Consider the following 25673-nt stretch of genomic DNA (forward strand, 5'->3'; position numbering starts at 1 on the left):
TGCTCCCCACCCCCATGGGGAAGCAGGTGTTTCTGCACAAATTGTGAGGCCCTTTGAGCAGGATGTGGCCCCTGAGGGCCCAAGTTTGTCCATTTTTCTCATGCCTGTTCCCAACACATAATAGGTGCTCAGTAAACACCTGTCAAGCGACCTATAGGGAGGGGCCCTGGAGGAGACAACAGAACAGGGATGCAGGGCAGCCTCGCCAGGGGGGAAAGGGGGTCAGGCCAGAAAGCAGAGCTGCCTGGGGACTGGGGCAGGACCCAGGGGCTGGGATTTGAGCCCAGAGGTAGGGACGACTGCCTTGGGCCAGGAGCAGGGTAAGGAGCAGCACTGGCCCTGGGGCCCCCACCCACTGGAGGCAAGCCCTGCTCCTGAGCTGAGCCCTCACTGGTGAGATCCCCACTTCCCCAGGTCCCTGGGAAGGCTGCCCCCTCTAAGGCAGCTCAGCCTGCCCTGCCCCAGTGCGACACTCACTGTCCTTGTCCGTGGGTGGCTGCAGGGAGTAGAGGACGCCTTGAGGGTCATTTGGTGAGAGGCCTGGGCTGCCTGCTTGGCCAGGGGGTCCTGGGGGGCCAGGGTGCCCCATCTCTCCAGGAAGTCCACGGGGCCCTGGTGGCCCCAGGAGCCCTGTGACAGGGAGAAGAGCAGTCACTGAATGAGGAGCTGCACACAAAGGGAGACAGGGCACCTGGGAGGGGGAGAGGGAAGGAACTGGGACCCCCAGGAAGATCGGGGTGTCCCTTCCTCCAGGGACAGAGTCGGGCTGGGGTCCTTACCCGGAGGCCCCACTGGGCCCTTCTCTCCCATCTGGCCCCGGTCCCCTTTGGAGCCTGGTGGCCCTGCAGGTCCTGGGGGTCCTGTCTGGCCTGGGGGCCCTGGGGAGACAGAGGGATGGGGCTGAGAACACCGTGGACCCAGATGGCCTGTGCTCCAGGCCTGACTTCCATCGGGTCCCTGTCCCCAGATGCTGGGCCCACCCGAAACCTCGCCCAATGGCCCCAGCTCCACCATGACCTGGGTGTGTCGGTCACCACAGTGGACAGGCCACCTTCATCCTATTCCCATCTATGATCCCAAGAACTGCTCTTGTTCCTGTGTTCCAGGTGGGGAAAGTGAGGCTCAGAAAGGTTTGGCTCTTTGCTCAAGGTCACAGAGCCAGGATGAAGGTCAGGTTTTTTCATCCCAGGTCCCTCCCTCTGCTGTCTCCCTGCTCAGGGTCATGCTCTGGGCACGTGGCAGGGGCCTCCCATTACATCTTCTCGGAGGCCTCTGCACAACTGCAGACAGAGGAGATGGAAATGTCCCTCTCTGGGCCGGGGACTGCCCCTTCTCCCTCTCGGTTTGCTGAGGAGGTGGAGGGACCTGCTCAGGCTGCGTGTGACTTGGGGTTCTGGAAGGAAGGGCTCTTCTGGGGGCAGCTGGCTTCAGGGAGCCCAGGGGCAGCCAGGAGGATGTCCAGGCGGCACCATTTGTGGAATGTGATCTCTATCTGGTGGCCATCGCTGGAACTGCATGCTCCTTGGTAAAAATGGTCTGACCAGGAGGCCCAGCTGCGCTCCCAGCCTCTCACCTCCTCAGGCCCTGAAGAAAGCTGTGAAGAAATGGTTGCTCTCTAGGGTGAGATCTTGAGGACAGCGGCTTGAGGGATGGGCTAAGGAGCCAGAGTGAGATGTCCCCAGGCTCCCCGCAGCAGGCCTGAGCCCCACTCCTCCTGCCACAGCCTTCAGACACCTGCTTCTTTGCCCCTGGGCCCGGAAGTGGCTCCTGAGGCCACTGCCCTGCTCTGCTGGGGATCTTCCCTCCTGCCCTGGTCCCTCTCCAGAACCCAGGAACAAATTCCTACACACAGACAGGACGGTGGAGGTGGGGGACTGGCGTGCATGCTCAGAGCCGAACAGGGGGCGAACAGGGTGTATCTCCCCATGGGGCTCCAGGGGGGCTGACGATCATCAGGGCAAGATGCCTCCAGCTCGCTGGTGACCCTAGAGAAGTTACCTAGCTTCTCTCAGCCTCGTTGCCCCTGCAGCACCCAGGGACAGAGCCCAGACCAGGGTAAAACTTGCTGATGTTTTTGGCTTTTTTTTTTTTTTTCAATATGGGGATTGAACCCAAGGCCTTCACACTGAGCTACATCCCAAGGCCTTTTTATGATTTTTCATTCTGAGACAGGGTCTTACTAAGTCTCTAAGTTATCCAGGCTGGGCTTGAACTTGCAATCCTCCCATCTCAGCCTTTCAGAGTTCTGGGATTATGGGATGGCACCATGCCTGCCTGACAGAGAACATTTCCACTCTTGCCTTTAAAATGTTGCAAGAAGACAAGGAGCCAGGTGTCCTCCTTCTCTGGATGAGAATTCGGTGAGGATGGCCCAGAAACAGGGGTAGGGGTGTGTCTGTAAGCTCAGAGTTCTGGGGTGCACCCGTAGGGGCTGCTGCAAGGTGGAACTGAGCAAGGGTGTTGGGGGGGCGGGGGGGGGCAGGACAGCCGCCGAGGGGCAGGACAGAGCTGAGGACTGGACTGTCCCACAGTAAAGAGCAATGGGGACTGCAGCAGACTGCTGAGCTTGAACCGGATCTGCAACGGCCACTGTGACTTACAGCGTGTGATCTGAATATGCAGTGAATGTTTAAATTTAAAAGTTTATTAAAAGACACATTGCCACAAATCCCCCTCAAAATCCTCCCTCTTACTTCAAGCACACTTATCCCACTGTTGTTGCCACTTTCTGAAGCAGTTCTGGAAGTCCTCTTTCGTGAGGGTCTCTATGAGGTGTGATTAAAAACATGATGAATGCTGCTGCCAAGTGCCATCCAACAGAAAGACAGACTTGGAAAAACATTAGTGTGTGTCCTCACCCACCTTATTCACCAGGTCTAGCACTGTGTGACTTTTATCTCTTCTCCAAAGTCAAAATGACCATGACAGGGGAACATTTTGAATTGATTCAGGAGACTGAAGTAGCCACAATAGCACAACTAAAGATACTTATGAATGAGGACTTCCAGAGCTGCTTCAGAAAGGGACAAGGAGGGTGGGATAAGTGTGTCGAAGCCAGGAGGGGACTCAATGCAACGTGTCTATTTTTGTAATTCATTTTTCAAAAATGATTATACCTCATAGTGACAGCCAATCACTGCCAGCCCTCCTGCCAGATCTTTCAAAGAGAAATTAGAAATCCTGATTTTTACATGAACTTCCCAATTTTTGAACATTAGCCCTAGGGCAGAGCTCTCTGTGGAGGCCCCAGGAGGCCGCACCACACCCTTCCCGCCCCGCTCGGCTCACCAGCTGGACCCGTGGGCCTCCTCCTCCGGGGTCCCGGATGGGCCAGGGGGATGGCGTCAGGGAGGAAGTCCTCGTTCCAGGGTGGCGGTGTGCTCTGGGGTGCTGGCAGGTCGTTGTCAGGGCCCGACGGCTGCTCGGCTGCCTCTAACAGGTGCACCTGGCCAGAGAAGGGTAGAAGGCGAGGTCCTGGCTGGAGCGAGGACTCACATATGCAGGGCAGTGCACCCCACAGCCCTGTCACTTCCCCTCCACCAGCGCTCCCGCCGCGGATGCTCTCCCTCCCCTTGTCCCCACTGGGAGAGCCCCTCACTCCTAGGAGCACCTTCCGCACCTATCACCATGACTGTGACTGCACAACAGCCCTGCTGTCCCTTCACATCCCGCTCCCTAAGGGAGGGACGGGCGGTCCCCGCTCTGCCCGGTTCAGGACACAACTCCTTCCTTGGTTAGGAAATGTTTGTGGCTGGATGGATGGATGGATGGATGGATGGGAGAGAAGAAGAGAGAGGGGAGAAAATAAAGAAACAAAGAAAGGAAGGACAGAAGGAGGGAGGGAAGGAAGGTAGGCAGGCAAGCAGGAAGGAGGGAGAGAGGGAAAGCATAAACAGGCTGGGCTGGGTACATGGTTCCCAGGACTCCCCAGGAAAACACAAAGTGGTCGCATTCCTCAGGCCGGGCCTGGAGCCAGCCGGTCCTTCTCCTGGAGGGAGACCAGAGTCACAGCCTGCCTGGGCCGGAGACTCCCCTAGGTTTAAATTTTCTCTCCCTTCATTGAAGTTTCTCAGGCAGCGGGGGCTGGAGTCCCTGCTGCTCCCGAGGACGCCGGAAGGGGGCGCTGCGAGCCCGGGATGGACACAGGCAGGTGCAGGCAGCAGCCCTGGTGCTGGGGACCCGGGTGCTGCGGCTGGAGGTTCACGGGGATAAATAGTTGCAGTCACAGCGCTCAAGCAGGGACTGGACAGAGTTTCCGGGGTGCACAGGCACAGGGTGAGCCACATCACGCTGTCCTCCCACCCCCAGCGCAGCCACTGTCTGTGTCCCTCCCTCTGGTCCTCAGGGGCCCAGCAGACAGAAGGTCACTGGGCCACATCCCCCCTGAGGTGGAGGCAGGGCTGCGACTGCGAGTGACTTGTCCAGGGTCACCCAGTGACTGTGCGGCCCCTCGTCACCAAACCAGGCTGTCCCACCTACGGCTCAGCTGCATCATGGAGTCACTGAGCAGAACAGCAGCTAGGGACTGGGTCTGCGACCCTCAGACCCTCCTCCAGGAAGCGGCCCTGGTGCAGGGAGGAGAAAGGCCTGGCTTGCTCCCTCCCCGCCCCGACAGGGCCACATCAGAGTCAGCCCCCTTGGAGTCCAGGCTGCCCAGCTTCTGAGCTACCAGGGCAGAGCAGGGGCGCCCGGACTGGGCCCAAGGAAAGCAGATTGTGGCCTTGGAGGCTGAGCTCTGGTGATGTCACTGCGTCCTGAGCACTGTCCAGGCCACCACCCGCCCTCCTTCCCGAAAAAGACCAACCCAACTCTGAGAAGTCTGTGACCTTCACCCGGGGAAGTCCCTTCAGTCCTGCCCAATGCAGTGATCCATGAAGTCATCATAAACTGAGGCCAAGGGGGGAAGGCAGGAAACATTCTGGTGCCCTGTGACCTCTGCCCACCAGCCCATCCTGGGACAAGAGGGTAGCAGCAGTCCCGGGTCAGGTCCCTAATTCTCCAGTTCCCTTGCAACTTGGAGGCGGTCATATAGATAAGCACTGGCCCATGAGACCAAATTAGGCTACTGGGGTATTTTGCCTCACTCTCCACTTCCTGCCTTTGACTGCTGAACACAGTGTGAAGAGGTGATGCCTTGAGCTGCAGCATCCACTTTATAACCGTGAGGCACCAAGCATGAGGACAAAAGCCAATTCACTGAAGAGGCAGAAAGGAAGGCTGTGAAGAGCCTGGGTTCTTGAGGCACTGAGGCAGTCCTGAGGCCACCTACTTGCATGCTTCTTGTTAATCACACAAGCATCCTCGTGGAATAAGCTACCACTGGCGGGGTTTCCATCACTTGAATTCTTCTGGATGCACCCAAGCTGGTGTCCTGTCGGAGGCAGCAGAAGCCTCAATCTCCAGCTCTCTTGGCTGCTGCCTGATTGCCGGCTCCCTGCCGGATGGGGTCTGCCTGCCTGGCTCTGCCTTCACCCACCTGACCCCTGACCCCTCACCCCTGACTTCTGACCCCAGCTCCTGTTCTGACCCCTGCAGGCTCTCCTGGCCTGGGCACCACCCATGAGGCTGCTGCGGCCCCTCCCTCTCTTGGCCTCTGGGGCCTCTGACCTGGCCCACAAGGCCCCCTGGGACCCTGTCCCTCCAGGGCTCATGAGGGCATGGAACAGACTCGGCTGGAAGGTGACCCGGATGGGACACAGTGGTCAGGGGAGTCTCACAGCCCTGACCTGGGAATGGTGACTGTGGAAAGGGGGACTGCACTGTGAGTCGGGCTCCTCCTCCTGTGCCACCTCTGCTCCCCCGGACTCAAGCTGCCTCGTCAATCTCTACCCCAGTGCCAAGTTCACCCCATCTTCCCTGCACCCCACCTGACAGTCCCGTCATCTGCAGAGGGACTGGAGGCCATGGGAGGCTGTGCCCAGGATCCCCCCACACCTGTGTCCTTATCTGTCAGACAACAGCACTGACCCTCGCTACTGCTCAGCCCTCGGCCATTTCCCTAGCTGGGTCCCACCCTCCTCCCTGAGGTCCCCAATGGTTCTGCACTCAGGCTGCTCTGCTGAGGAGGAGGCAGCAGCCCAGCCACACCAGGGTCACCCCAGCCCCACGCGTGGGAAGAAGACAGGGCCAAAGGGCAGCACAGGGTCATCCGGGGCTCTGTGTGTGTGCGTGTGCGTGTGCATCCTGCTCTGTGAGTTCTCCTGGTGGGGACACAGTGCCATAGGGCCAGCTCTCGGGGCTCTTGCTGTCAGGAGGTCCCAGCCCTGGCCCCCTCCCCAGCGCTCCCTGAGACTCATCGCATCACCAGGTGCTCCTCCTTCCAGGGAACCAGGCCCTTCCCCAGTCCCTTCCCAGCTCACACCCCACCCAGGCCTGCCCGCCCCGGCCCCTTTAGCTACCCCCTTGACCCCACAGGCCTGCAGGCACCTGTGACTCCACCCAACACTTGCTCTGCGGCCACCGGAGCAGCTGGGTTGGTGGGTGGGTGGGGGACCGGGGTCAGGAGGGACTCGGGCTTGGCACAGTCTCCCAACACGTGTCCAATGTCCCTGCACCCCTCCCCAGCCAGCTCCCCGGCGGGCTCCCCAGCCTGCCTGACCTTGGCCTCCAGCGTGGTCAGCCGCTCGCTCATGTCTGTGAGCCGGGAGCAGTTCATGCATTCTGAAAGAAAAGGGGGTCGAGTGAGGCCAGCATGGAGCCTGGGGTGAGGGCAGCCAGGCAGGGGTGTTGAAATGACTTGGCCTTGAAAACTCCTATCCATCCTCCAGGGCCTTATCCTCAAGGCCCCTCTTCCACGCAGCCTGCTGGGTGTCTGAGTCTCCGTTCCGAATGCACAGAGCACACTGCACTGTCTGTCTGTGCAGCAAGGGGTCAACTTCATGCCAGGGACTGGGGTGGAGACTGTCTGTCTTCTGTCCACCCATGAGTCTCAGCGCTTAGCACAAAGTGGGGACTCAAAAAATATCTGAGAATGGATGAAGGAAGGGTAAGTGAGATGACATTCCTGACTGAGAACCACATCTGGGAAGGAGCAGAGCAGATGGCACAGGTCATAAGGGCTGTGCCAGAAACCTATGGGAACATGGCGGAGGCGGATGCAGTAAGCGAGGATGTCCTGGAGGTGGTGGCATCTAAGGGAAGCTCGAGGGCTGCACTGAACACGGGCTGAGGCCTCCAGGGGCAGGGAAAGCGGGCAGAGTCTGCAGCCAGCAGACAGGTGAAAGCGGAGGTCGGATTTGCACTCTGAAGGGCTCACCCCGGCAGCTTTGAGGCCTGGGTGGGAGCAGGCAGAGGGACTGGGCCTGGACACCAGCTAGGAGCGCATTCTCCGTGACCCCTGGGCCCTGTCTTCTCGGGCTCTCAGTTGTCTGTTTATGTCAACTCCCCAGACCTGGAGCACTTTTGTGAGCACATGCTTTAAAGCTGCTGGAAAGAGCTTTTATTGCCCTGGACATTGAGGGACTCATCCATTCCTCTTTTTCCCGGCTCGGCTCAGAGCCCGACCTCCCCACCCTGGAAGCCCTGTTCTGGCTAAACAGATTCGCAGGCACCCGGAGGAATGTGGGTGACTCGATGGCTCTCCGTGTGGCCCGCGGGAGCTCTGGATTCCAGCTGCTGAGCTCTCTCCAGCACCGTCCTGTCCACGGGTCCCTGGGGGGCTCCCCTCTATCACTGAATGCAGCCCACCCTGCTGATGTCCCTGCTTGGACACAGTGACTCCTCCAGGAGAGGTGAAGGGATGGTGAGGGGACCTGGAAGGACTATGAGAATAGACATCGGGGCTGCCCGCCATGGAGGAACAGAGATGACAATGCCCATCTTCTGCTGCCCACCCTTCTGGTTACTTTACCCGGGGCTGCGCCAAGTTAGTGGTTTATAGTGGTTTGTAACATTTTTTAGGAATAGAACTCTCTTTCCCCTCCATAAAAGCTTGTCAGCAACCCCGATGCAGAAAACAGATTAAAGATTGAGCCCAGACACTCAGGGCGTGAATCACTTGAAGAATGTACACAGTGGTCTAACGCTGGGCCCGGGCAGGACCTAGCAAAAGACCAGCAGTTGGAGTGAGGTGGCCAGCAGTGACGTGCGGGTCTGAGCACACGTTTCCCTCTGTTTCCCTCCGGTGTCTCTCAGGCATGGGAGGTGAAGATAGTGCAAGGTGAAGCCCACAGAGCCGAGAGGAAGGCCGAAGGGAGGCCCCAGCAGAAGGTGATGCCAGTAACTCACAGGAAGATGCAAACAATGGGGCCCCAGCCCCAGGCCCAGAAAACATGGGAGGGTGGGGAGGTGGGAGCCATGGGCTGTCCTGCAGCTGGGGGAGCTCCGGGACCTGCCAACGAGGAGAAACCCATGGACGCTGATGCCTGGGGAGGCCTCTGACAAAGCAGCTGGGTCCCCAAGAGACCAGTTCCATAGGGCCCATTAACCAGGCCCTGCCACTCCATAGGTCCCCGGGGGCCAGAGTCCTGGGCTGATAAAGACACCCCCTATGGGAAGGGCAAAGACCAAGACAAGCAGGGTCCCATTGTCCACCTACTCATCCCCCCATTCCTCCATCCCCCTTCCTTTATCCACCCATAATGGTTAATCTTGATTGGCTTGAGAGATGTTTCTGCCTTGGAACCAGCTGACCATGGACTGAAACCTCCAAAACCAGGAGCCAAAGTAAACCTCTCCTCTTCTAAGTTGTGGTTGTCCAGTCCAGCAATGGAAAGCTGACTAATGCACCACCCACCCTATAGCGTCATTCACCCCTCCATCCATCACCCTACTGCCCCACTCCAGCCACCACCCACATCCCCCTGGAGCCTGGGGAGTCAGGAGGCCGCTTGCAGCCCTGTGTGAGCACTGGCGGGTGGGTGTCCGGCAGTGTGGACAAGGAGCCACCCCTCAGGGGCTGTGTCTGGGAGCAGAGGTCTTTGAACCTCTTCTCCCTGCCGGGTGACTGTGTCCTCTGGGCTGCCTGGAAGATGATGACAACTGTGCAGAGTGAGCCTTGGCTCCCCCACTCCTGGGGGCCAACAGGAAGGGCTAGGATGAGGCTGGAGTGGACATGGGGCCCTTGTAAGTTAGAAGCCAGCCCTATCCTGGCAGTGGGCAAAGCATACATTCAAAGTCCGGGAGGGAGGGGCCTCAGGCTCTCGTGGGACCTGTTTCTGGAGGCGTCCTGGGCCTGTGCCCAGTCTGCTCTGGCATTGGGCACCCTGCTTGGCAAGTGAGGAGTGGCTTGGCTGCTGGTGGCCATGGGGGCTGGGGGGGTCCAGCTCCCCAGCCAGCTCAGACTCCCTAGGCCCCCAGCCCGGGCAGGCGCTCTGCATCCAGCCAGGTTTATGGCGGCCCTGGCATCTGTCACTGACAGGCAGTTAAAGCTTGTTTGTTTAATTTTCTCTAATTAGTCATCAGAGGAGCGGAAACATGGAAACAGGGCTGGCTGAGCTGATCCGGCCCTCTGCTCTGTGACCAGATAAAGCCCTGCCCCACTCCGGGCCTCAGATTCCCTTGCTAAGGGCGGTGTGAAGATTTAGATCGAAAATGTCCCCCAAAGTCTCACGTGTGGAAGGCGGTTGGGCCATGGGGCGCCGTGCTGCTCAGCGGGGTTGTCACTGATGAGTTCGGAGCTGAGCCACTGTTGGGAGGTGGGCCCTGGTTAGAGGTGGTCGCTAAGGCTGTGTTCTCTCCCCCGGCTCCTCCTCTCGCTCAGCTCCCTGGCCACCATGAAGGGAGCAGCTTTTCTCCACTATGCCCTTCTGCCATGCTGCTTCTACCTTTTTCTTCCCTCAGCTTTCCCATCTATAAGAGGTCTATACTGGGTCAGCTCCAAGGCCTCCGGGCCCCAGCTTCCATGTCCTTGTCCTCCATTCTCAGCCTCTCACTTCCAGGCTAGTCCATCCACAGCAGGACAGAAGTCCCAGGTCAGGGCACAGCTATCTGCCTCTGGCCAGCGGTGCTGCCACAGACAGCTCAGCTCCCAGGACTCAGGCCCTACCTCCTGCATGAGGTCATTTCCAAGGCCAGGCTGAGAAGGGCTTTGCAGATAGGGCAGGAGTTGGTTACTGCAGGGGATTCTAAAGAGGCAGGGTGACCAATTGTGGAGCCTGGGCAATGGACCCCAAAGGGGAGACCAGGGTGCATGCACAGTGGTTCTGTTCCCAGCAGCCAACTTCCTCTGGGAGCGGTCTTAGGAGGTCATAGCTGGGCCCAGCTGGAGGAGACTCTTAAAATCCACAGGAGAACCCTGCCAGGCCAATACTCCTAGGTCCTACTGGGAAAAGGAAGCCCAAGGTTGGTGGGAGTCAGATATGGGGTGCGGGCCAGGCCAGCTTGGCTAACCATGAGTGCTCAGTTTCTAGTATGGCAGAGGATAGAAGGCAGAAAAGAGCCAGGGTGGGTGGGGCCACCCATGGGCCCACCCAGCCTGCATACATCAGATCCCATTTAGCCCACTACACTGGGTTAGCTCCACTCCATCCATGATATACTTTAGGTTACATGATTGCTTAGTGCCTCCTACCCAACACAAAGCTTCTGAAGGTCACTAAGGACCTTCCTGCACTGGTCAGACTTTGGTAATCTCACCTCTGCTCCCCCTGCTCTCAGCAGAGTCCATGTCACGGTTGGGCTTACTACCTGGCCTCCAAAGTATCTTGCTCTCCCACCACCAGCCAGACCCTGGGAAAAAACCAGGGGAACCTCCCGCTGGGCCACGCCCTTCCATACAGATCCTACTCCTCCCTCCAGGCCACTCCGCCTGCGCTTTCCCAGACTGCTAGCCCAGATACATGCAGTTCCTTCCTCTGCACGGTCCTATTCCCAGCTTCCCTCTTTGTCTCACAGTTCATCCTCATCCTTGAAAAGCAGCTCTGGCCCAGCCAGAGACACGGTACAGCAAACAGGAGCATGATGCTTAGCCCAGTGTAGCTAAGCAGAGCGGCAAGGGCTCCCTTAAGGAAGTCGGGCAGCGCCGGGGTTTGAGCAGGAGGGCTGAGCTGCCGCGGTTTGGCGGGGAGGCGAGGGAGAGAAGTCACGTTCTACCTTCACTGTGAATGAAGTAACACGGTAATGACGCAGCAGTGATACCCCAGCACTCGCCCAAGTGGCTCCCCGAGAGCTGTAGCCGGGCCTCTGCTCCACCTCACAAGCCAGAAGAGTTCTCTCTGAGCCGGAAGTGTTGGCTGGGTCTATAATTCCAGTACTCTGGGAGGCTGAGGCAAGAGGGTCACAAATTCAAGACCAACCTGGGCAATTTGGAGACTTAATCAAGACCCTGTCTCAAAATAAAAAAATATTTAAAAATTAAAAGCATGGGCCAGGGATTTAGCTCAGTGGTTCCGCTGCCTGCCTCAGAAGCGCAAGGTCCTGAGTTTGATCCCCCGTACCAAAAAATAAAAAATAAAAAAATAAAAGCAAACAAAGCCTCTAATATCAAAAGAAAAAACCCAAGAGAAATAGCAATATGTAAATATAATTTAGCTCTGTGGAGGTAAGGTCCCCCAGAAAAGCTTATCTATGGAGAATGAAAATTGGGGACTGACATGGGTACAGGGGACGTCTCTTTTTAACTGTTAGTCTTGAAGGACTCTCTGACTTTTTAATTTATATGATATAGTTTTTCTTTTAAACTGGTTTTTGTGGTTGGGGGTTGAACCCAGGGCCTGGTGCATATCTGCACTTGCTCTACCACTGACCCACACCCAGCCTGTGATATAATTAAACGTTTTAACTGAGAAAAAGCAAGGAACACGCTCATGATACTATGTGAAAAATATACAAAATTGTATCTGTGTTCTGTTTATAATTTTAAAGATTTATAGTCAGGCATGGAAAAGGACAGAGAAGAATAAAAATAGCTGCAGTGGTAGGATTATGGGTGAGTTTTTTCCTTCTTTTCTAAAATTTCTGGGTGATTGTTACACTACTTTGGCTCAATTTCCTGGTCTAAAAATAGGCCCAAACATCCCTACCTCATTAAGGTTGCTATGTGTGCTGAGGACCCTCAGGGGGAGAGAGGTGCCTGGCTGGACCTCAGTCCTTCACCTAAGTCCCTGAGATGCAAAGCCAGCTTCTTGCAGTAGGGCCCAGGGGTGAACAGTACCCAGGTCCCTGACTTTCCCCGGCTCTGAGCTCCTGATCTGGTGACCCTACACCTTGGGCCACTAGTGCTCTGAGGGTGGCTTCCTGCTCAAGGGCTCATGTGTGGCACCTGCGTCTTCTGGTTCCCATGTGCTTGAGTGTGCCCCCAGAATTTGGTCCCATGAACCAAGCTGTGGTCTCATACATCAGCAGATATACAGTAGGCTTTTAATTAATTGCCAATCAATAAATGAAACAGTCACTCCTCAAGGATCATTTACTCATCGTTCTTAGTTTGAACAGGATAGGAGCAGACTTTGGAAATAATTTATGTATAGGAAAACTGAGGTCCACAGAGAGAAAGGGACTTGGCCAAGAACATATCTTTGTAGCAGATGAGCCCTATTTGCTGCCAGCCACATCCCTCAGACCAAGACCCAAGCATCCACCACAGCCCAGGTCTTTCTTCCCACAAGGCCATCGGGAGCTGCGCTAAGTGAGGGCAGCAGCTATCAGGGAAATGGGATGACAGGATCCAGACAGTGGCTGAGCATGAGCAGAAAGTCTCTCTGTGACTTCTGTACCTCATGATGGCCCTGGAGGATCTGCTGAGCTGACTGGCTCTTTATTTCAACTTCCAGCTGGAATTCAAGCCTGATAGTTCTTGCATCATGGCTGGACCACATCCCAAAACATCTTTTCTTCAACAAAATTTAAAGAATTATCAGAATTATTGAGTAAGTTTATCAAGGTCACTGGAATACAAAGACAGTTTACAGAAATCAACCATATTCCTACGTACCACAAACGCATAGAAAATAAAAAATTGTAAATGGTAACATTTATGAAAGCATCATAAAGTATGGAATTACCTAGGATTAAATCTCTTGAAAACTACGAAACACCACTGAGAGAAACTTAAAACTTAAATAAATGGGGAGATATACTAAGTTCATGGGTAGGAGTGCACTATTATAATATGATCAGTAGAGTCAGTGTGATCCTATTCAAAGTCTCAACAAGCATTTTCTTTTTCTTTTCACTTTTTTGGGGTGGAAAAGTGGCAAGTTGATTCCAAAGTATAAATGAAAATGCAGAGGCCCAAGAATAGCTAAGGCAACCTTGAAGAACAGAAACAGAAAACTTATACTACTAGAATTGAGAACTGTTATAAACTAATCAGGACACATTATTATTGGTACAAAAGTAGACAAATTGATATAGTCACCTGACTTATGACAAAGTCTCACATTCAGCACAATAGAGAAAAGCTAGTCTTGTCCATAACCAGGGCTGGGTCAATTGGACATCCAAATAGAAAAAAAAAAAATCTGACCCCTAAGCCACACCATACATGACAGTAACTTCCAGATGGGTTGTTGATCTAAATATAAGAAGTAAAACAAACTACAGCATTTAGAAGAAAATAGGAGATTGCCTCATGACCTCTGAGTAGGGTTCTTTAGCAGGACCCGAAAAGCACTAGCACTAAAGAAAATTTTGATAAAGTGAACAGCATTAATATGAAAACTTTCTTTTGTTTCAGAGATACCATTAAGAGAATTAAGAAGCACAACACTGAGGGGAACACATACTCCCACAGAAGACCATATCCAATTGGCCATGATCATACAGCAAGGCCTCAGCTTCATTATCCACATCTGGGAAATGCAGATGAAACCACAGAGCCATACTCCCACCCACCTGCCAGAATGGGTAATATTAAAAAGACGAAGGAAGGATTTTTTTTACCAAGTCCTACAGAGGATGTGGAGCACCTGGGACCCTCATGGCCTGCTCCTGGGAGCATCAATGTTACAACCACTTCTAAAAACCACCTGGCGGAGTTCTACTCAGCCATAAAAAATGAGAAATTAGAGACATTTATAGCTAAGTGGATGCACATTGAGGCAATGCTCTTAAGTGAAATAAATAGGACACACATGTGTAAATACCGAATAGTTTCTCTGGTGTGAGAAAGTGAAAGTGTAAATAAGGACTAAATGTATAATAGGTCATGTGAAATAGGAAGAAAAGGGGCAAAGGGGAAGGAAGTGGGAGGGCTAGGGGAAAGGATAGAAGGGAATGGGATTAATATGAGAAAATGGAAAAATAGGAACAAAATCTTTGTAAATAGGGAGGAATGGAGGGGTTGAAGGGAGGGCTGGGCAAGGGTGAAAAATAAGAACCAAGAGAGACTATGTAAAGGTGCAAATTTCCAATGATGAATGTCATTATATTGTATACCTAAAATGTACCAATTATTAGAATGAATAATCAATAATGTAAAATGGGAAGAAAAGGTCCAAAGGGGTAGGGGTAGTGGGAGGGGCAGGGGAAAGGAAAGATGGGAAAGGAAATAATGATGAGAAATGGAAAAAATGGAAATAAAGTCTTTGTAAATAGGGAAGGGTGGAGGACGTGAAGGGAGGGCTAGGAATGGGGAAAAAATAAGAACCAAGATGCATTATGTAAAGGTACAATTCCCAATGAGAAATGTAATTGTGTTGTATACCTACAATGTACCAATAAAAGAATTTAATACAAAAAATAAATAAATAAAAATAAATAAAATAAAAACCACCTGGCAATTTTCCCTCCCTCTCATCCTTCTTTCCATTTATTTATTTATTTATTGGTACTGGGAATTGAACCCAGGGCCTTTGCATTGAGCTATGTCTCAAGCCTTTAAAAAATTTTTTTATTTTGAGATAGGACTGATTTAATAAGTTGCCCAGACTGGGCTTGAATTTGTGATCCTCCTGACTCAGCCTCCCAGAGCACTGGCATTATAGGTGCCTATCTGGCAGTTTCTAAAATGGCTGAATATAAGTCAACATTATGACCCAGTACCAGTCCTATGTATCCTACAAAAATGAATACATACATTCACCAAAAGGCATGCTCTGGATATTCATCACCTCATAGCTCAGAATAACCAAAAAATATAAATAACCCCAATCCTTATCAGTGGCCAACTAGATGCACAAGTTAACACTTGCAAAATGAGGTATCACATAGCAATAGGAGAAGACACACTGCAAGCAGCAGTGTGGACGAATCTTATAAACATTGTGTTGGGTGACAGATAACAGACCCGGAAAACTACCTAGTGTGAACACTGTACCAGTGGTCCCCAAACTTTTTGACACCAGGGACCAGTTTTGTGGAAGAGTTTTTCCACCAATGGGATTGGGTGGTTTGAGGATGACGAAAAGGTGAGCATACCTAGTTCCCACGACTGCACGGGTCACAGCAGGGCCCTCTCGTGTGAGAATCTAAGGCCCCCACTGATCTGGAAGAGGTGGAGCTCAGGAGCCTTGAGGTGCCTGGACCAGGCCATTGTGCAGGGGGCCTGGAGAAGTCATCAGGGCCCGCTCCAGGTTGCAGAGGGATGGGGTTCCCTGTCTTGGTTGGTCTTGGAGGCCTGGCGGGGGGGGGACCAGGAGCCCGGCGTGCAGCTCTGAGGGGCACCCCCTTCTGTGTACCGGAAGCCCTGCTCTGGCTGCCCCGGAGCCCTCACAGCTGTTTTCCATTTCCACCAAGGCCAGACAGAGCAGAGGAGCTTGCGCTGGGCCACAGGGACTTCAGGTAGAGATAAGGAAGATGTTTGATCCTGGAGGTGGCATGTCCTGGCTTGTGTCACCCTAAAGGAGGAAGCGTGGCCCATGTGGAAGGAGGCAGGTCAGAAGAAAGAAAAGAAAAGGACACCTCCGGTCCCCAGAGGCAGGCGTTGTTGTAAGTGTCAAGGCTATGCTAAGGCACCACATTTCCCACACATTCCTCTCATCCCTACAGAAAGCCCACTATTGTTTCATTTACAGATAAGGAAACTAGGCACAAAGAAGTTAGGAAACTTGCCTAGGATCACACAGCTGGTAAGTGCCTGAGCCTGGTTCAAACCCTGGCAGCCAGTGCCAGCCTGGCCCCAGACATGGGGTGTCCAAGGCTCAAAGTGCTAGGGGCCTCTGGGGCCCCAGCCTCACAACTCCTTCCCTGCTCTCTGGCGCCACCTTTGTCCTTCTAAATCCTTGTCACCCTCTGAAGGCAGAGGGCCCGGCTACCCTGCTTTGCACATCGCCTTGGTAGCCCTTGTCCTGGCTGCGTTCAAGTCCTGATGTCTGTGGGAAAGAATGGCAGAAATGTGATCAGTACATTTCTTTGAGAAATGAGACCCATCCGAATAGCTAGTTGTGTCCCTTTGGGGTGTGTATGTGTGACACTGGGGACTGAACCCCGGGCCCTCACACTCAGCTACACCTCCAGCTCCTTCTTAATTATTTTTTTCTAATTTTGAAATAAAATATCGCTAAGTTGCCCAGGATGGGCTCAAACTTTCAATCTTCCTGCCTCAGCCTCCCCGAGTGCTGGGATTCCTGGCATGTGTGTGCCACTATGCCTGGCTGTGTCCCTTCAATGTCTAAGCTGACATATTCCTTTTGCTCCTGGCCCGAGGTGGCAACTGGGCCTGACTCAGAATAAGAGGAGCAGGGCATGGGGCGGCGCGTGGGGCGGGGTCTCAGGCCGGATCCGGGTTGCACAGGGTCGCAGCACTGCTGCTGCTGGGTGGGGGAATAGAGGGCAGAGAGAGGCCGATCCACGTGCCCTGCCCTCACCGGAGCGAACACGTACTGGCGTGTGAGTGTGGGGTGTGCAGGGCCGTGGGCTGGTGCCTGTCATGTGTCTGTCTAGTTCTGTTTCTGACAGAAGCGCCCTCATGTCTAACTGCGCCTGCGCATCACACAGCGCTTTGCGCCCCTGACCACCGCTGTGTGCGGTGTCGCCCCGACATCTGTGGACCCAGTGCATAGCTGTGCAGCTCGGGGCACAGCTGTGACATGGCCCCCGGGACCGCCTCTGGGAAAGGCCCACCCCCACCCCCAGCCTCTCCGTGCAAAGGATCCAAAGGGGCTCAAGAAGGCTGCGGGAGGAGGGGCCGCCAGGCCCTGCTGATGACTCCCCACTACTCTTGCTGGCTGCTGAGGCCATGAGACAGTCCCCTGCTCTGGGGAGTCCCCTTCCGAAGTGCAGGTCAGCAAACCCACTCTGCCCCTACTATCATCGACTGGGATCTGGATTTGGGTCAAACACTGGAGTCAGGAATTGTGCTGTGCTTCCTCAGCCAGAGTGTAGCCCTCTCTGAGCCTCAGCCTCCCATCCGCCTGACGCAGGGAGCAACTTGGTCTCTGAGTCAGTGGCTGTAACTGGAGCCAGAAGCCTGGAATCGGGCCAGGAGTCCACCTTTCGCAGGCAGGCGGATCCAGTCTTGGTGGCTCATTTGAGAAGGCTTCTGTAGAGAAATGTGATCCCATCAGGCAGCCCAGGCCCCTGAGCAGGAGGAGGGGGAGGCCCAGTTCCCTCCCAGCTCAGCTGCTCCCTGCCAGTGAGCCCTTGTTTTTTTTCTCCCCAATAAAAGAGGGCAATAATTCCAGTCTCCTTCCCCGCTGCGGTACTGGGGATTGAACCCAGGGGCTTTGCACTGAGCTACATCTTCATCCCTGTAAAATGTTTTATTTAGAAAGAAGGTCACACCACGTTGCTAAGATGCCCAGGTTGTCCTGAATTTGAAATCCTCCTGCCTCAGCCTCCAGAGTGCTAGCATCACAGGTTTGCACGATGGATATTCTGACTCTTCCTTCACAGGTAATTAAAATGGAGATTGAAGAGGTGACCACATTGCTTCGGTTCCACGGGTAGCAAGGACAAACACCTAAGCCAGGACTCTTTCCTTAGCAACTTCCTGCTTCTGGTGGCTTTGGCCACCTGGCAAACCTCAGGAGCAAGTGTGCTGGAGCAGAGTCATGGAACAGAGCTCCTGGGCCTTCAATGCCTGGATTCTGTAGCCCAGTGAGGCTGCTGTGACCCTCTCATGGCTGTGTCACCTGCCGGACAGATGGCTGTAGGCGAATGCAGCTCACCCCAGCACAAGTGAGTTATAAGAGGCACAGTAGGTCTGTTTGATTACATTTGCATACGGATCACCAGTGCTATTCCCAGCAGGCGGGGCCTGGCTTTCCTCCAGGCTGGCCAGGTTGGGCCACATCCCTGGACCAACAGCATGAGGATTTGGGCGTGAGAATCCTGCCCTCACCTGGGGACAGAGTGGGGTCCCCAAAGCTGGGAATGTTCGGATGAGGACTGCTGTGCTACTGTTTGGGACTGCATCTCTGCAGCCATCTGAGGGAGTGAGAGTCCTGAGGTCACCACTGCATGTGCTCCGTGACTCCCAGGTTTCACCTGGGCAGGTTTCTGAGTCCTTGTTGCTAACAGAAGCTATTGTTTGATGTGCTCTTACCATTTTCTCCTGGTCCAGAAAGAAAAGATAAATATTTCGTCTCACACAGCTGGTGGCCAGCTCCACTGGAGTCTGAAAGACACCAGGTGCAGCCCAGGGAGACAGCTCTGAGATTCCTGACCTGCTTGGATATGTGGCAGCAGCACTGTCACTGCTCTGTGTCACTGGGAAAGAATCCCTCTCATCAGGGCTCCATGCCCAAGGTCAAGGCCCAGGGGCCTGGGGCAAAGCCAGCAGTTCAGCAGCCTCCAGAGCTTGGGGAGCCTCCTGGCAGGACCCCAAAAGCTGGGCCCCAGTGTGCCTCATCCTCCCACAGGAGCTACCAGCCAATGATCGGAAGGAGGAGATGATGACCTCCCCAGGGGACAGGTGAAGTCCCCAAAATAGAGCAAGAAGGGACAAGTCCTTCGCCACTAGGTTTTCAGAGGGAAATGGTAGGAGAGTTTTAAACACTGAAGACAAGCCACTGGCTTGTCAGCCCAGGTGGTGGGATGAGAGGCACAGAAGACGAGTCCAGGGCCCAGCTCTGCATATTTTTGTCTGGCCCCGTGGTCCCAGGAAGGTCCCTTCCCCTTTGAGGTCCCTGCTCCTCCAAAGGCAAAGTGAGACCCTGAGGTGGCTTCCAGTGTTAAGTCAGGATTCATCTGGGCTCTGGGAGAGGCCTTGGTGTTACATCCGCCTATGACGGTGTTTAGGGAAGTGAGAGGTGGGCTCCTCTAAAATAGTGGGCCCTCCTGAGGTCTCCATCAGGGGCTGGACCCTGGCTGCAGGGACCCAGGGCCAGCCTCATGCAGGAGAAGGGCTCTGAGGAGCAGCGTCCAACAGTTTTATAAGGGAATAATTCTCTTCCCATACACACAATTGCTCCTGGGGTTCTGATGGATAATAGATCAGCCTAACAACTGCTGACAGGAGGCACAAGTAGAGGCTGGCAGGCATCCTTCCCTCAGACACCTTCCGTCTGTCCCTGGGATCGAGGTTGGCGAGCAATGGGTAGGTCTCAGCTCCCCTTCCTGTGTCCTTGTGCACCAGGGGAACTGCACGTGAATGAGATCCTATCTCTGCCTCACACAGAAACCGCCCGCCTGGCCCCTGCTCCCTGCTCCACTCTTCAGGGGCCACTGTCCGCTGGTCAACTGGATTCTCCAGGTCCAACCTGGACCACGCCTTCCCCAGAGGAGGAGGTAGCCATGGCAACTGGAGGGGCCTGGATGGATATTCTCACCACCAGGCACAGATCTTTGCTGAGGATGGTGTTGTTTGTTTTGTTTTCTTCTAATTGCTTGTATTTTCCAGGCAGACACGACTTGGTTCTTTCTTAGGAACATTTTCCCCTTACTGAAAACATTAAACACACTCGATCAACAAAGACATTTGTGCAGGAGTTCACAGCGGTTGCCCAGTAGTTTAGTCATCTCTGGGCCCTGCCCTCTGGCCACCCATAAGATCCTGGGGAAGTGATTTAATTCTCTGAATCTCAGAGCTTTCCTCATAAAACAAGGAGAATCCACACCTTCCTGGGGCCCCTGGGCTGGTTAGAGAAGATAAGATCCCATGGCATGTCTGAGAAAGTATACTTATTTGTACTCTAATATTAAAAAGCAAATCTCCCACCTAATTATAAGACAGAAAGGATCTTAGCATTAAAGCCCTTTCCCTTTTACAGATTAGAAAACACATCTGGGAATGGCATAGGCACAGTCACACATTTAAATGGTGACCAACATGGAGCAAAAACACAGGCCAGGATGAGCATGAGCACTTCATTACTCCTCCTTAGTTATTCACACCATAGTAAGAATGAGTACTACTGTACTGTACACAGTACTACTCAGAGCGCATGCTTTATATTTTTTATCCTTTTGTTTGAAGTAGTTGGGATTGAACCCAGGGCCTTTGCACTCAGCTACATCCCAATACTTTTTACTTTTTATTTTGAGACAGGGTCTCACTAAGTCACTAAATTACCCAGTCTGGATTCTAACTTGTGATCCTCCTGCCTCAGCCTCCCAGAGATCAAGGATGACAGGTATGTGCCATCCCACCTGGCTCATTCCTCCCTCTGTGTTTTGGGGTTCCAGGTGTGCCCCCAGTTAGGGCCTTGCCTTTTGGCCCCCAGATGCTGGTTTGGATTAACAGGGGAGGCTTCTGGACTCCCAGATGGACTTACTAAGTTGCAAATGGGAGAATGATTCAGGGCAGAAGCAGAGCCCAGGGCAGCAGACTGGGGAGAGGCTGGGCCTGGTGTCTGATGCCTGCTCTTGGCTCGTAGCTGACAGGGGAGGAGCTGACGGGGGCCCAGATCTCTGACTGCCCAGATCTGGGGGCGGGGGGGTGGGGCGGTGCACAGCCTCTGGAGAAGGGTCTGCTCAGGGCAGGGTCCCTTTCTCCCTCCTGCCAGCTCTGCAAGCTGGGCCCAGGCGCAGTGGCCAGAAGTCGCACATCTGGCTGCCTGGGAGTGGACCTGCCACCAGGAAGCACAGTGGGCCTGGGAAGGACCCAGGCAGCACTATCCTCTCACTGTCTACTGCTCTCTAGGCCAGCTGGAGCCACTTACTAAAGGACAACAGGGGTCCCCCGCCCCCTGTCCTATACCCAGGGTCTGGAGAGGCTGTCGTCCAAATTTGCAACAAGTCTGCCCATCTGGTGGTGTGAAATTGTATCTCACTGCAGCCTGAATGCATTTTCTGCCCTAAAAGTTGGACCTCTGTATAGGTCTGTGAGCCATTTCTACTTCCCTCCTCTGTGAAATGCCCATTTGTGACCCTCACCCATTTTCTGTTGGATTGGTCTGTCTGTTTTCACATCGATTCATAAGAGTTCTTTCTGTATCTGAGATACCAACCCTTCACCAATTCTATGCATTGCAAATATCACCTCCCAGTCTCTGGCTTGTGGTTTTGCTTTGGCCACACCATCTTTTGCCCTAAGGAAGTTTCCAGTCTGTGCATCTTGTGTTCCTTTCACTGGCAGTGTGACACGGTTATGATGTTGAATCCACGTCGTGACAGCCATGTCTGAGTCCCAGTCAGGACTCTAAAAGGTAGCATCTAACTCCTCGAGCTGGGGAGAGGTTTGCAGAACCTGGTGTCTGTGTGCCTAGGAGTTTCTTTCCTTCCTCATTTGCCAGGAGTTTTCATTAGGAAGTTTTCATCAATTTCATCAGCTGTTCAATTTTATCAAAAGCCATTCTCTTCTACTTTGTTAATGAGCTGAATTACCCGGATAGATTGTCTATAGCATGCTGCTTGCTGGTTGGTATGACCTATATTTTTTGTCTTTTTTTTCCCCAATACTGGAGATTGAACCCAGGGCCTTCACATTGAGCTACATCCCCATCCCTTTTTAAGTTTTGAAACAAAGTCTCACTAAGTCTCTAAGTTGAACTTCCATCCTCCTTCCTCAGCCTCCCGAGTACTAGGATTATAGCCATGTGCCACCACGCCTATCTTATTTTATTTTTATTTCTACCTAAACCATTTAGAGCTCTAATTTAAGACCAATATTTTGTGGTCCCAGAAGTAGAGTAGATTTGAGTCCTGAAGGTGTGGGAGGCAGAAGCCATGGCTCTGGTTCTTCAGACTTCTAGTCCCCCATCCAGGGACAGATGGGGGCGAGCTTGCTTGTTGCCTCTGCCAGCCAGGGAGTGGATGGTCCCTGAGTGGGCACTTTCCCAAAGCTCTGTCTCCCAGGGACAGAAGAGCCCAAGCCTGTACCCTTTCTGACTCAAGTGTGTGAAGCCTAATAAAAAATAAGTGCTTGGGCTGGGGATTTAGCTCAGTGGTTCCACCGCCTGTCCCGCAAGCGCAAGGACCCAAGTTCGATCCCCAGTACCCAAAAAAAGTGCTTAATTCCTTTTGCATCCCCTTTCCCTTCCCTCCTTCCCCCTCCCACCACCTCTTCCCCTTGGAGAAAGATCTATCTCCCTACTTCCTATTATCTATCATTTATTTTGCTCTTTATACTTTTGAGTTTCTCATATAAGAGAGCCCATGTGTATCTGATTTATTTCACTTAGCATTATGGTCTCTAGGTTTATCCATTTTCCTACAAATGACTCAAGTGTATCTTTCTTTATGGCAGAGTAGTACTCCATAGTGTGCACAACACCTTTTCCTTATATACATGTGCCAACTTCTCACAAAGAATGTACACAGTACGTACTACACACATGTACTAATAAACTAAAAAATTATAGTGAATGCTTCAATTAAAAAGAATTATTACAGGGCCAGGGATTTAGCTCAGTGGCATCGGTGCCTGCCTCAAAGTGCAAGGTCCTGAGTTCGATCCCCAGTACCAAAAACAAAAGAATATTACAGGCTTGGGATTTAGCTCAGTGGTACCAAGCCTGCTTGACAAGCGCAAGGTGCTGAGTTTGATCCCCAGTACTGGAAAAAAAAATAGTACAGTAAAAGACACATTGTCATGAATCCCTCTTAAAATCATCCCCTTCACTTCAAACATATTTACCTCATCGTCCATGCCACTTTCTGAAGCAGTTCTGGAAGTCCTGTTTTGGAGTGTCTTTAGTTGCACTGTCATAGATGACTTGATTTCCTGAATTGATTCAAAAAGTTTCCCTCTCATAGTCATTTTGAATCTGGGGAAGAGCCAGAAGTCACATAGCGCCAATTCCAGTGAATAAGGTGGATGACGACTCACCGTCATGTTCTTACGAGCTTGCCTTCCCACTGGATGGCGCTCGGCAGCAGCATGCACTGCATTTTTCATCACATTTCAAAAAGACACTTAGGAAAGAGCATTTTCAGAACTGCTTCAGAAAGTGGCAAGAACATGTTCAAAGAGGGGGGGAGCATTTTGAGGGGGATTCATGGCAATGTGTCTTATTGTAATAAATTTTTTTATTTAAGCAGACATTGTATTTTATGATCAAGTCTTGTAAACCTTGGTCTTGGGGTCCTGGGACCCCTGTCCCCACTCCACCTCTACCCCACAGTGACCATAGCAACAGCAAGACCATCTGCCCCTTAGGTTCTGGCTCTGGAGGATGTTCCTGCCTCAAATTTGGCTATGTATGCAGGTTAAATAATTCTTGTGCTATTGTATCTTTTATTTTTAAGTATTTATAACAAGAGAACTGGGTTATCTGAATCCAGAGTCTCAGCAGATCTGAATCCTGCTTTTTGTCATTTGAGGGCCACTTCCTGTAAGACTGCCAGTTAGTTCAATGCTATTGCTATGGCTTGAATGTGTCCCCAGAATTCATGTCCTGGAAACCTAATCCCTAAAGTCCTATGTTAACAGCCTTTGCAGGCAGGGCCTCTGGGAGGTGACACGGTTAGATGAAGTGTGGGACAGAGGGGAGGTGCCTGTGATGGCACTGGTGGCTTCATAAGAAGAGCCACCACCCTCACTCTGTCTCATCACGTTATGACGCAGGGAGAAGGCCCTGCCAGGGCCCAGCACCTTGACACTGAACTTCTCAGCCCCCAAAACTGTGAGCAAAATAAACCTCAGGGCTCTCCTGTAATTCCAGCACTCTGGGAGGCCGAGGCAGGAGGATCACAAGTCTGAGCCCAGTTTGAGTAACTTAATGAGACCCTGTCTCACGATATAAAAAAAAATTTTAAAGGGGTGAGGATGTGGCTCACTGTGAAAGCCACTGCGAAGGCCTTGGGTTCAACACCAGTACTGAAACAAATACATAAACAAACAAATAACCTCCATTCTTTATAAATTACCCAGTGTGTGGTGTTCTGTTACAGGAACAGAAAACAGACTAAGACAACTACCAACCATGCTCATGTCCCAGGACAGGGGACACACATGTCCACGTGCAGCACTTGGTGATGACCACGCCCAGGGCCTGGCAGGGCTTGGCTGCCTCTGGCATGGGAAGGCCTCACAGCTTCCTTTCCTGGAGGCTTTCCCAGGACCCAGGTCCTGCCCACTTGCCCCGCCCCAGCACCCACATGTGCAGGAGGAATTGAGCTCATAGCCCCCCAAGGAGCACTGGGGGTCCCAGCTCTCAAACGAGGCACCATCCTGCCTTAGCTGCTGCCCACAAATGCCTTTGCTTTCCCCAGGCACAGCCTCATGAAGGGTGGGTGGTGGCCCATCCAAAGGTCACAAGAGGCCCCTGGCCGTGTAGCTGCCCAACACAAACTTGGACTCAGATGGGAACTCTAGAGGAAAGGATAAAGTGCTCAGGTCTTTTCTTTTCTTTTCTTTTTTTTCTTTGTGTGATACTGGGAATTGAACCTAGGGCCTTTGAACTGAGCTACATCCCTAGTCCTTTATTATTTTATATTTTGAGACAGAGTCTCACTAAGTCACTAAGCTGCCCAGGCTGACTCAAACCTGTGATCCTCCTGCCTCAGCCTCCTACAGTGCTGGGATTACAAGCACATGCTCAGTATAGCTGGGTCCAAGTATCCTTACTTGACAGTCAGGGAACCTGGGGCCTACAGAGGGTTGGTGTACACAGCTGTGAGACAGGACAGTGATGTTCCTGCCACCTCAGCTCCAGGGCTCTTCCTACTTCAGACCACCTCACCCTGAGCACATGCCCACAGAAGTCTCGAGAAGGGAAGACAGAGACACAGAGGCCCATGGCAGCTGCGCTCCAGTGTATGTGTGTGTGTGTGTGTGCTTGAGTGTGCATGTGTGACTGCAGCACCTTCCTGGGGGCCCTAGCTGACACACACATGTGTGCATGTATTACCAGGACTATGTCAGTGCCTGTGTGTGCATCTATTCATGTGTTGTCTGCACTCTGTCTCCCCTGTACCCAAGTCACAGCCAAAACATGACATCAAAGGCAGTGTTGGCAGGCTAGGGATCCCAGGGACTGTGAGGAAGCCGCTGCTCCTTGGAACTCCCAGCAAAGCTAGGCTCTTGTCCTGTTTAGCACCCCTGGTTTATAAGAAGCCACAGTCCTGCCTCTGGAAGGAGACCCAGAGGTTCCAACTCCTGTCAAAGCCTGCAGGATACAGGCCAGCTGCAAATGCAAGGAAGGCCCAAAGTGGTTTTGTTTTGTTTGTTTTTCAGTGCTGGGGATTGAACTCAGGGCCTTTGCTACATTCCCCCGCCCCTTTTTAAAATTTTGACACTGGCCTCACTAAGCTGGTAAAGATTTGAATCCCGGCTGGATTTGAATATGTGATCCTCTTGCTTCAGCCTCCCAGAGAGCTAAGGGTACAGGTGTGTGCTGCCACACCCTGTTCCAAAGCTCCAGTAGCCCCAACAGCTGTAGAGCTTGGGGGCTGGAGGCCTTGGGGTGTGGGAAAGATGGGGGTCAGGCTACTCCATGAACCTGGGTCCACTCCCTGGTGATGTGATTGGA

General features: G+C 52.9%; 1 protein-coding gene across 2 annotated transcripts in view; it reads right to left on the minus strand.

Moving 5' to 3' along the window:
• Col26a1 (collagen type XXVI alpha 1 chain) overlaps positions 1-25673 on the minus strand; it is a 145320-nt gene that overhangs the window by 7913 nt on the left and 111734 nt on the right. For both annotated transcript variants that reach the window (XM_004840137.3, XM_013070526.3), the window contains exons 4-7: positions 6599-6660; positions 3289-3445; positions 780-878; positions 478-630 (exon numbers count right to left, since the gene is read on the minus strand). In XM_004840137.3, the coding sequence (XP_004840194.2) occupies positions 478-630; positions 780-878; positions 3289-3445; positions 6599-6660 (471 nt within the window). The remainder of the gene's footprint in view (positions 1-477; positions 631-779; positions 879-3288; positions 3446-6598; positions 6661-25673) is intronic.

The sequence above is a fragment of the Heterocephalus glaber genome, unplaced genomic scaffold (genome assembly GCF_053883595.1).
Source record: "Heterocephalus glaber isolate CG9 unplaced genomic scaffold, H.glaber_assembly_v1.0 deba00001610, whole genome shotgun sequence".
NCBI lineage: Eukaryota > Metazoa > Chordata > Mammalia > Rodentia > Bathyergidae > Heterocephalus > Heterocephalus glaber.